Here is a 12,344-nt window from a genome sequence, read left to right as displayed (position 1 = left end):
AGCTTAAGATTAAAGAACATAGAGGCCCATTTCAGTTTCTCATTACAGAGAGTTGATTGGCTCATCTTTATTATCTTCTCTGCAGCTGTATCTGCAGTAGGTAATGGACATTTTACTGAAGATTGTTTCCTGAGGAATTTTGGCTAGTTTTGTTTCCCATTGATTATTTCCTTACATTTCTAAGGAGGAGTTTAAGAATCTTTTCCTGTACCTACCCTTTCTTCTGGTTTTGATTTTAGATAAGTTATTAACAGTGAGGACCTAGAAAAGTAAAAAATGTAAACATTCCTACAAATAGTCCTCATTGAATCAGAAAGTAAATAATACAGCATTTGTTTTTTAGGGTATGTGAGATATTATTTATACTATTTTTGTGAAATTTGTGTTTAATAGTATTGTCATGTTTTCTGAAATAGCTTTGGTACTTGACTAAAATGTATCATTATATACTCTTTCTTCCCAACATTTTGTTTTGAACCTTTTCAGAGGTAGAGCAAAGCCATCATCTTTAAAATTGTAGAGCTGAGAGCAGGGACCATCCTAGTTATGTATCATTTCTACATAAAAGATATTCATTGTGAGTATTGAATGACTTTGCCTTCCTCTCTTCCTTCTTTGTTTATTGTCTCTAATGTTTCTATAATATCTTTGATTAAGGATGTGATTCAAAGAGGAAAACAGTGGTTCTCAAACTTTTGGGTGTTAGCCTCACCTGGGGCACCTGGTACAACTACAGAGGCCGACTCTGTCCTCTTCAAGGGACTTAGGCCTCTGTGTTCTTTAATTGTTCAGGAGAATCAGGTTTGAACCACTGTTGAGAGGAAAGCTTCTGAGAAATTGTGAGTCCTGGTGAAGTTAGCCCCTGACCAGTTCCTGGAGAACTGGAGTACTGAGTTATTTAAAACTACTTCTGCCATCGGGTAAAATTTCTTCAGGTAGGAGCCTTGACGATTTTCATTTTATCTTTATTGTCAATGTCTGATTCTATTTTTGGAGGCCTATGAATAAATGACATACTGATTCTTGGTTAAAACGGACTTTGTTTAGATGCAGTCTGCCTGAGGGCATTAGGAAGAGTGAGGCTATCTCAGACAAAGGGAGGATATAGTTGGCAGTGGACTTTTTCTAAGCCTTAAAACTCAATGAGAGTGAATGATGGTGCTCTTAGACTGTTTTGGATTTTGTCATCTATTCTTGTCTGGTCCTTACCTCTTTGGAAGAATCAACATTTCTTAGCCTGATTAGTTGATAACTTATCTTAGCCTTTTTGTAATTTAGGTTGTCTTAGAACTAAGCCTCCCTTCGATTTACCTGACCAAATTTAGCTCTTTGCTCTTTGTAGTTAAAAAAAAAAAAAAAAAAATGAGTACCATCACCAGTACCTAGTACTTCTGGTCCCAGCCTGGGCCCAACAGGGACAGTATTAGAAGAACTGATACTGAACTTGAAGTTTGGTGCTGGAGAAATACCCCTCAGCCCATGAAATAGTGATCGGTGTCCTGAGCAGTGAGGGACTTTCTAATGCGGTTATTGACTGTAAGATGTTTGTACTTTATGACTTTTCTTTCCGCACCTGTAAAATTTTGGGTTAAAACACAAGATTTTATGTTTATCTTCAATCCTATAGATTTCTGGTCCCATTCTGTCTTTAATGGCCAGAAATCTTGTTCCTTTGCCTAACAGATCCTTCCTCTCTCCAGTGAGCCATCAAGGATACTCCTTGTGTCTAATTCCTCTGAAATAGCAATGGGGCCTGCAGAACTTGTCACTTTTAGTTTTGCACACATTTTCTTTCCTTGGTCTAAATTAAAAAAAAAAAAAAAAGAGGAAGATGATAGGGGTAGAAGACTCACTTCTTCAATTGCTAAAAGTGGTCTCTGTCCCTCTTCCTTTCTTGCCCACTCTTTCCATTTCAGATCGTCAGCAGTGATTGAAACACTGAATTGCTCAGATCCTGTCAGGGCCGCAGCTTGTGAGATGTTTCCTGGTTGTACTTATTGTTATTTAGACTCCGAAAATATTTGTCCAACTTTTTATGCTCTGGTGCTTTCAGGGCTTTGTTTTTTTAGATATACTTTAGATATAATGCATAGTATCCATTTCTAGGCTAGACTAGGAATTGCACCAAAACCCATGATGTTCTTTCTTTGGAAAATGATAGACTCCCTTATATTATTCAGTAAACTTTGGGAATTGACTATTTTAAAAATAGATCTGTATTTTCATTATTGTATAATTATTTAATGAATATATAAGCTGAGTTAGGCTCGGAAGATTATTTTGAATTGCTGTTTGTTGCTTTTTCCATTATGCATGGGTGGGTGTGAGTAAGTTATAAAATCTTATGGAAGACAAGACTGAATTTCTGCCCTTCCATTTACTTAGAGGCCCTAGGAGGAAGAGTTCTGGAATTGCTAATGAAACAATAAAAATGTACTATTGTACTATATTTAGAATTTTTGACTGCACATCACTACCTTATTTTTTCCAACTTGATTTTCTTTTTTTGAGTGGTACTAGGGATACTCTGCTATTTTGCTACATCCCTAGCCCTTTTTGAGACAAGGTCCTGCTACATTGTCTGGCTGGACTTGAACTTGTGATCTTCTGCCTCAGCCTACTAAGCAGTTGAGGTTAGAGGTATGCGCCACTGTGTCTGCTTCCAACCTGATTTTAATCTTCCCTATATCACTGGGACCTCTCTGCTTAAAGGCCAGTAACTATTTACCCTGGTTTCATAAGGATTGCCACCAGATGGTTGATTTTACCATCTGTTCATCATAGAGGATGAGTACTGTATAATTAAAAAAATTCTGCAAGGCCTTTGTTAAGCTTGCTTTTGGACATTTATGTTATGAATATGTTTCAACAGGAAAAGCTTTCAAAGGATATTGATTACCTTATTGGTAAGGAGGGTCAGTGAAGAGTCAGATTTCTGAACTGAACTTGTTAATGAAAGAGACAGAGGTAAGTGACAGACTGGTTTACGTATTTTTCATTTATTCATCTAGACATTCATTTATTTGTTCATAAATTCCTGAGAGTGTTATGTGAACTGGGAACACAAAGTTGTGTTAGGTCTCACTTCTACTTCTCTGGGACTAGCAAAACAAATGTAAAAATACATTATAATGTTATATAATAAGTGCTGTGATAGTGATTAAGTGATAATGGAACAGAGGAAAGAGTATATGGGACACATAACAGTATCAAAAAGTAGTAATAATGGAAACTATAGCTTTTACAATTATATTTTAATAAATTAATAGATTGCCTTTGAAAGATATATACATTGCATAGTTACATACACTACATTGCATGGATAGGATCATATATTTAAAATTGCAGGTGTTCCTGAGTACATGCTCTGCATTTGTTTATGGAAAGATAGTATTAGGGTGTTTGTGACTACATTGTTTGCGATAGCCACAAAGTGGAAACTGCCCAAATGCTTATCGGTATGAAATACAAATAACAATATGAGTGAAGGATGTGTAACTGCACACAACAGTGTAGAGCAATCTAGCAATAATATTGAAAGGAAGATGCCTGATACAAAGGAGTACATACTCTGATGACATTTATAAAAAGTACCCAGTGGTGAGACCAGATCACGAGTTTAAAATTCAGGGTAGTCATCATTGATAGGGGAGAATTAGTGCCTGTGGAGGTTTTAAGGGTGACTTCTAGGATGCTAGTGATGTTCTTTAATGTGAATGCTCTGCTGGATGCTGGTTGCATTCATCTACCTTTATACTTCTATGTACAACCTGTCTTAGGTTTCATTAAAAATTTTAAAAGTAATAGTGAATTTAAATATAGTTGAGAATAGGACTACGTTATTTTAAAATTCCAAATATTCTTCACTGGCTTTGATTGTATACTTATTTCTCTTCTCTATTTGAAGTAAAGCTGAGAACCACTACTCCTAATGTCTTTAAAAGTTATAATTAAAAATATCCTGGCTAGTATGACACTGTTACTTCTCACAATTTTTTTTTTTTTTTTTAATCTTTGGTCATTTTGCCCCATAGATTCTTTCAGTCATGCTGCCCTTTGCTTCAAAGTAAGGGAAACTCAGTATTTGTTTTGGGTTTGTTGTCCATTGGGTAGAAAATCGGGGAACTTAGGCATCAGTGTTCATGTTTACACTGATATCTTAAGATCCTGGGGAAATTGGTGGAACTTTTTCTACTTTTGGCCTGAACTGCATTTGTAGGCTATCAGTAGAATCTTTTACACTAGAGAATTTGTCTCCGTTTTTTTTTTTTTTTTTTTTTCTTTTACTCAGTGATCATAGTGGCACCATCTTTGTATCTGCAATTACACTTGGCTAGAAAAAAGTCTTAATTGTTTATAATGTTATTTCTCAGCTTAATGTAACATATCTTGGAAATTCTATCAGTCACTGCTCTCTGCCCTTTGCTTTTTAGTAAGTGTAACTTCTGGGGTTAAGGAAACAGAGGAAATCTGGAAAAAATTTGTTCTATTATAATTATTGGCCAGAAGCCATTGAAAAGTGTACAATGCACTGGTACCATAGATCGTCAACTTTTAAGAATGTTCTGATAGACATATTTTTTTTGTTGGGTCTATTATGATAAGTGATCTGTTCATTTTCAAAATCATGTTGAGCTTTGAGTTCACAATGTTTAATAAACACTACAGATAGGATAATTTTATGGCAAAGTAATAACTATGTATATAATGATAAGAATGTTAGAGTATGATACATTGTAGTATGTATTTTATGTAAATAGTCTTGTGTAATCTTCACAAAAAAATTATTGGGGGGCGGGTAGGGGAGAATGCTGGCATTTATCCCAGTCTTGCACATGGTAGGCATATGCTTTATCACTGAGCTATACATACCCCAGCCCCGTCCACAGTTTCAAAAGAGAAAAACTCATGCATGGAGAAGTTAATAATTTGTATAAGGTCATGTAGCATTATAATTAAATTAATTTGAACGGACATTTTTATATTGTAGCGAAGAGTTGTTATTTTATTTTGTAGTTTTGTGGCTGTGGTTTAACAAAATTAGAGTATCTTAAAATGGATTAAAAAATTCCTGAGTGAATTCAAAACTCTAGAAATGTGTTTTTCCTACATGTTTGATTAAATAAGTTCATTGCTGCTTCAGATTCCTTTATATGTAACTGAAAATTATATTTTATTTAATCAAATAAATTGTCTATTGCTGAACTTGGAGGGAAAAAGCCTAATGAAGTACAGTTATAAAATTACAAAGTAAGCATAAACAAAAATTTTCAGCTGTTCTTTGCTAAGGGTATTTGATGCCAAACTATGTTTTGAAAATTTCAGAAATTTTTTTCTTTATAATATCTGAATTTGTTCTGTTTAATTTTGATAATTTCATCATCACATAGTATAAATATGATTATGTAGAACTTTGTGAAAAGACATTGGGTTTCGCTGATGAGGTAATGCTTCTGTGTTTTATAATAGTGCAATGGAGAGAGGGCTAAAGAAGAAAGCAATTACACATTTTGAAAAACTATTTGAAATTCTAGAAGAGAGGAAATCATCTGTTCTGAGAGCAATTGATGCGTCTAAGAAACTAAGATTAGACAAATTTCAAACTCAAGTGGAAGAATATCAAGGACTTCTAGAGAACAATGGGCTTGTGGGTTATGCTCAGGAAGTGCTTAGGAGACCGATCAGTCTTGCTTTGTACAGACAGCAAAGCAGCTCCACCTAAGGTATTTTCTCTTACTGGTTATTTTAAGAATCTCTCTAGCAATGTCATTCAATGCCACTGTATATTTCCACTTTAACTCCAGAGTGGTTCATATGCTGTGTTAATGTGAAGTATGCCTTGCTTCATTCTTTGCTTGAGTGTTAAGTGAAGTGTAAGTTTTCTTTTGTTCATTACATTGCAGATATTTAGTCTGATTTGCTTTTTTAAAGATCATATTTATATAAGATGTGTCTGTCTGCAGAATACATAAAGCTACAGAATCTTTGAAGAGCTTTAGACCCGCTGCTCAGACATCTTTTGAAGACTATGTTGTTAATACATCTAAACAAACAGAACTTCTTGGAGAATTGTCATTTTTCTCTAGTGGTAAGTCTTAGCAAAAGCAAATATCATTTTAGTCTGGATTTACACTGTAATGAAAAAACAAGTTTTGCCAGTGAATGCCTGTAATCTCAGCCATTTGGAATGCTAAGACAGTAGGATTTCAAGTTCAAGACCAGCTTGTGCAATTTAAAAAATCGTTACTCAAGATAAAATTTAAAAAGGGCTGTGTGTATGTAGCTCAATGATAGAGTGCTTGCCTATCTTACACAAGGTCCTGGTTCAGTCCCTGGTACTACAAAAGCAACAACAACCCCTACACCCCCATTTTCTTTATTTTGAAATTTAAAACAACATCTCAGTTGCCCAGGATTATTATGTCCTAAGGTTATATCCCATTTATGTTTTTATGACTATATTCTTATGTATAAAAATATATTCTATTGGCTGGTGTGTTTTAAACATTGCATAAATGACATCAAGTTGTATGTATCTCTTTGTAAATTGCTTATTTAAAAAATTAAGTATAAGAATTGTTAACACATGAAATTTCTGCTGTGAAGTTGCATAAACGTTTAGCTGTATGTGTTTATAATATTTAGTAAGTAAATAAATCATTTCTCTACTGAGAGACATTTTGTTTTTTACTTTTTCTCTATTGTAAGTATGTGGTATTGAACGCTATCAGGGTTTTTTTCTTTTTTCTTTTTTCTTTTCTTTTTTTTTTTTTTTTGGTACATTGTATGTGAATTTCTCAAGGGCAGAAACCTAGAAATGAAATCCGTGGCTAAATTGACCATAGGACATTTAGGTGTTTATGTTGCTACGTTGGTTTGCTGGGCCTGCCATTAACAAAGGGCCACAGATTGAGCAGCTTAACAGCAGCACTTTCCTCACAATTCTCGTGGCTAGAAGTTTAAGTAAAAGGTGTTGGTGGGGTTGGTTTCTTCTGAGGCTGCTCTCCTTGTCTGTGGATGGTCATCTTCTCCCTGTGTTTTCACTTGTTCCTCTCTCTGTACAGTCTGTGTCCTAATCTCTCCTTATTAGGGACACCAGGATCCCTGCAATGACCCAATTTTAATTTCCTGTTTAAAGACCCAGTCTCCAAATACAATTGCATTCTAAGGCTAGCACTCCATTCTAGGGATTAGAACTTTAGCCTATGAATTTGACAGGAACACATTTCAACCCATAATATTTGCTTAGTTTGCATTTTGCTATCCTCCTCAGGGAGGTCTTTTTTTCCTTTTTACCTTCCACATCTTATCTCATTTGTCTCCATCAGCTACTAGTGATGGTGAATGATCACAGTCCTTAAAAGTTTTAGTCTAATTGCTATGTAGATAGATTTGTGGATTTGTACATTCAAAGGAAATTTGTCTTGTTAAAAGTTAAAACTCTGCAGGATTATTGTAACTACTTTTTTTTTAAAGATATACTGAATCTGATATTTATTGTGAATATCTTATTATTTGAAATAACAAACAACTATTCTTCTTCATCCACTGTACTCCCTATTTCCAAACTGTATACCTGACTTGTTTTTATGAGTCCAAGATCCTTCCTTTTCTGTGGATCCCAAATTAAAGCTTGGGATCCTAATTAAATTTGGGATCCTAATTAAAAGGTTGAGGTTGAGTGTGGGTAATCTTGTACAGCAAGGTCACTTAAAGGATCGGGTGAGAATGGATATAGTCACCTATCTACTACCTATTTTCCTGCGAATATACATTCCCTTAATTTTTCCCTGTGTGCACATTTTTTTTTTGGCAAGCTATGCTTCTAGAAAAGAAATGAAAAAGGGTATGGGTATTTATGATATTCCATAACTTGTTTCTTTTTTTTAAACCTCAGAATGTATTTTAGATATTTTTCCAGACCTAATTGTGGCTGTGTAATGTTCAGGTACATAAATGCATCCTTCACAGACATATTTATATGCTGCTTTTATGTAGCTGGGGGATAAGGAGAAGAAACTGTTTCATTTTACATCCTCTTTACTTGTTAAAAGGTGTGTGTGTGTGTGTGTGTGTGTGTCTGTGTCTGTGTGTATGTGTATGTGCACGCATGTGTTAATTTTTATTGCATCTTGTTCTTATACTTTCCAAGTTTAGAAATTTAATTTTAGGATTATGTATACACACAAAGATTTAACAGTAATATTTTAATCACTTCATTTTAATGATATATTAGAAACCTGTTTTGTGAAGTAAATGTTAATGTACCTGTACAATGGAATATTTTAGGGTAAAAGTATGGACAGAAGCTATACAAAAGTATGGACAGAAGTATGTTATTATCTTTGAATGCCTAAATTTGTTTTTTTGTTTCTTTAGTTACTGGTTTTCTTTCAAAAATGTGTATCATATTTATACTAAGAAAAATTAAATTGCTTTGCAGTTCTATAGGAGAGAATATGAAAGGAAATTACATAATGTCCATTGAGAATTTGTTTGAAATAGGCAGCACTTAGATTTAAAATATTAGAATAGTTGTTCATGGGAGGATATAACTAAAAAATTTCAAGTCCAGAGCTGTTGTTCTGTACATGGAAGGCATATAGTTAAAATATGTAGTTTATGGTGTTTGAGAATTAATAATGATAATACTTAAAGCTATAGTTCAGTTTTAAATTTTTTTTTAATTCTTTCTCATTTTGTTATAAATACACATATACCTTCCTATAAATTTTTTTTCTTACATACATAGTATTATAAATTCAGAAAATTCTTGGACAAGCTGGGTCTGTTGGCACACACCTGTAATTATAGCTATTTGGAACCCAGGCAGGATGATCAGAAAATTTCAGACCAGTCTGGGAGAATTCATGAGACCCTTTCTCAAAAATTAAAACTAAAAACGTCTGGGGATGCAGCTCAGTGGTGGTGGAGAGCTTGCTTAGCATGTGTGAGGTCCTGGGTTTAGTCCTTCAATAGTGCAGAAAAGAAAAAGAAAATCCTTGGGTAGTATAGAAGTCTTGTCAGTGTATCATTTTTATGCGGGAAAATACAGGTTTGGAAATACCAGTATTTAACATTTTTTTCTATTTTATAATTCTTTCAGGCATAGATGTGCCTGAGATCAATGAAGAACAGAGCAAAGTTTATAACAATGCTTTGATAATTGGCACCATCCAGAGAAGACAAAGCTGACAGCTATGTTCTTGAGTATCGGAAGATTAATAAAGATGAAGAAATGATGCCCTGGAATGAGATAGAAGTGTGTGGCACAAGTAAAGTTGTCTCTGATCTTGAGGAAAACTGTCACTATGCTTTCAGAGTGAGAGCTTACAAGGGTTCCATCTGTAGTCCCTGCAGCAGAGAACTGATTCTTCATACTCCTCCAGCTCCAGGTATTGGAAATACTGAACATTTAAAAAGAGTTGACTTGAATGAGACCTTGATTGTATCAAGGAGTCAGTGCCTCCACCTAGACAGACCTACAATGAAACCAGCTCTTGCTTTTAAAAGAGTATAGAAAACTGATCATGGTGGTGCAAGCCTGCAATCCCAGTGGCTTAGGAGGCTGAGGCAAGAGGATTGTGAGTTCAAAGTTAGTCTTGGTAATTAGTGAAGCCCTAAGCAACTCAGTCTCTAAATAAAATATAAAAAGAAAGGGCTGGAATGTGGCTCAGTGGTTAAGTGCTCCTAGGTTCTATCCTCAGTACCAAAACAAACAAACAAACAACAAACAAAAAACCCACAAAGACAAAAAACAAACAAACAAAAAAAAAAACAAAAAAAAACCTACAGACAAGTAGATATCATACCCAGCTAGGATTTAGAAATGAACTGAATAGTTGAATTTCACCTTTTCACTTTGTTAGACTGAGAACAGGATTAGATTTTGACTGATGTTAGTCAGAGAAAAACTTGAAACGAAGACATTTGAGTTAGCAGGGCTAAATTGGGGTAAAATAGCATACAGTGCTACTTTAAAATCTTTAAATAGTATAATTCTGGTTTTTTGTCCAGTTCATGAAAACTTTAACAAATAGGAGATAGGCACATATTTTTAAATTTATTAGTATGGTATCCTGAAATTTAATTTTGGTCTAACCTAATTCTGACTTCCAACTCAGTGTTGGAATAACACTGAATAAAATCTAAGAGTTTTAGGCTCAATTTGCAAGCATTAAGTAAACATTATATGGTTTATGCTGTTTCCTCTTTCTTTTCCAGTGTGTTTAACTGAACTGAAGAAAAAGAATCTTGGACATAGTTGCTATATTCAGTAATGTTAGTTGGGGTGGGGGAGGAGGTAAGGGTTATTGTCTTTTTTCTCCAAGAGAAGCCATATTAATAAGGTGAATCTTTAAATTTATTGTAACAAATCTGGGGATTTTGGATATTGACAGGAAGCAGGAATAATTATGCCAGGACAGTAGGCATTACCAAAAAGACTGGTCTGCCTGCATTTGGAGAATGACTTCAGCTTGCTCGCAGTCATTTTTAAAAATTGTGATATAAATTTGGTATAATATGTGGTATAATATAAAATTTACCAATTTAGTCATCCCTCTAAGTGTACAGTTCATTGACACTGTACATTCACAACATTGTGCAGCTACCACCCCTCATATCATCCCAAACTGAAAGTCTGTACCCATTGAACAATAACACCCTATTCCCCCTCTTCCCAGAGTCGGTAATCTCTTACTTTCCATCTATGAATTTGTCTGTTCTTAGTACCTCATATAAATGGAACTGTGCAATATTTGTCCTTTCACGTCTGGGGTATTTCATGTTTCATTCATGTTATAGCAGGTGTCAGAATTTCCTTCTTTTTCAAGGCTGGATAATATTCTGTTATACATGTACACCACATTTTATTGCCATTCATTGGTCAATGGACATTTGGGTTATTTCTACATTGGTTATCATCCAGTGTTATATTTAATGGATTTAAGTTGATAAGGGATTATAAGAGTTATATTATCTCCATTCTGTAGATGAGGAAATTAAATTTTAGGTCAAACTTGGTTAAATGTTTGAGCAGGGTTGCAAAGCTAGGTCACTCCAAACCATTTTTTTTTTTTTTTAATACTACCATGTTTCTCTTGTCTGCCATATTGATTCAGTAAGGAAAAGGCAAACATTTTCTAAATTTTAAAATTTGGAGTAGATATTTAAGAAAATGAGTAGATTTTTAAAAATTAGAGCTTTATAGCTATATGTAGTAGTTGGGATCATCCTGACAAACTCATATATGCATGGATATCAGTTTCAGTTCACGATTTTCTCCCTTCTCTCTCCCCCTTTTCCTTCCTTTTCTCCCTTCCTTCTCCCATTCTTCTTCCTCTTTTCTGTTAGATTCCTTTTGCTCATCTATTAATTTACATTCGCTTGGTTCTTTATGTTATCCTATCCTTCTCTCCCCTTTTCCTTTATTTTACTGTAACTTCCACAAGAGAAACATTCAGCTTTTGAGTTTGACTTATTTCACTTAGCATGATATTCTCTATTTCCATCCATTTACCAGCAAATACCATAATTTCATTCTTTTTATGGCTGAGTAGAACTCATTGTATTATATGTACCCCAATTTCTTAATCCATTCATCTATTGATGGGCATCTGGGTTAATTCATAATTTAGCTATTGTGAATCGTGCTACTATAAACACTGGGGTGACTGTCTTGCTGTGGTATGCAGATTTTAGATCTTTGGGGAAAATACCAAGGAGTGGGATACTGGGTCATATTGTGGTTCCATCCCTAGTTTTTTGAGGAATCTCCATACTACTTTCCAGAGTGGCGGTACTAGTGTACAGTTCCACCAAGTACAAGTGTGCCTTTTTCCCTAGAATCTTGCCAGCATTTATTACTGTTTGCATTCTTGAACATTGCCATTCTGACTGGCTAAGATGAAATCTTACTGTAGTTTTGATTTGAATTTCCCTGATTGCTAAGAGATGTTGAGCATTTTTTCTTATATTTGTTGGCCATTTATATTTAGTCTTTTGAGAAGTGTCTGTTTATTTTGCCCATTTGTTGATTGGGTTCTTTTTAATTTCTTTGGCATTAAAACTTTTTAAGTTCTTTATATAGTCTGGATATTAATCTCCAGTTGGAGGAGCAACTGGCAAAGATTTTCCTTTCATTCTGTAGGCTCTCTCCTCATGCTCTTAATCATTTCCTTTGCTGTGCAGAAGATTTTAGTGTGATGACATCCTACTTAATGATTCTTGGTTTTATTTCTTGTGCTTTGGGGTCTTGTTAAGGAATTTGATGCCGACACCCTTATGATGGAATGCTGACTTTATGTTTTTCTTGTAGCAGTTGTAAAGTTTGGTGGTCTAAT

At 34.5% G+C, this 12,344-nt stretch overlaps 1 protein-coding gene across 1 annotated transcript in view; it reads left to right on the top strand.

Moving 5' to 3' along the window:
• Positions 1 to 12,344, top strand: part of LOC306663536 (E3 ubiquitin-protein ligase TRIM36-like) — a 33,078-nt gene that overhangs the window by 15,721 nt on the left and 5,013 nt on the right. The window contains 9 exon segments of the mRNA XM_079143888.1: positions 2,873 to 2,918; positions 2,921 to 2,967; positions 5,470 to 5,496; positions 5,498 to 5,669; positions 5,672 to 5,723; positions 5,964 to 6,088; positions 9,107 to 9,160; positions 9,163 to 9,180; positions 9,183 to 9,395. Coding sequence (XP_079000014.1) covers positions 2,873 to 2,918; positions 2,921 to 2,967; positions 5,470 to 5,496; positions 5,498 to 5,669; positions 5,672 to 5,723; positions 5,964 to 6,088; positions 9,107 to 9,160; positions 9,163 to 9,180; positions 9,183 to 9,395 — 754 coding nt within the window.

This window comes from Sciurus vulgaris (genome assembly GCF_902686455.1).
Source record: "Sciurus vulgaris genome assembly, chromosome: 6".
NCBI classification, from domain to species: Eukaryota; Metazoa; Chordata; class Mammalia; order Rodentia; family Sciuridae; genus Sciurus; species Sciurus vulgaris.
The sequence above is the reverse complement of the archived record's forward strand: the minus strand, read 5'-3'. Positions and strand labels throughout refer to the sequence as shown.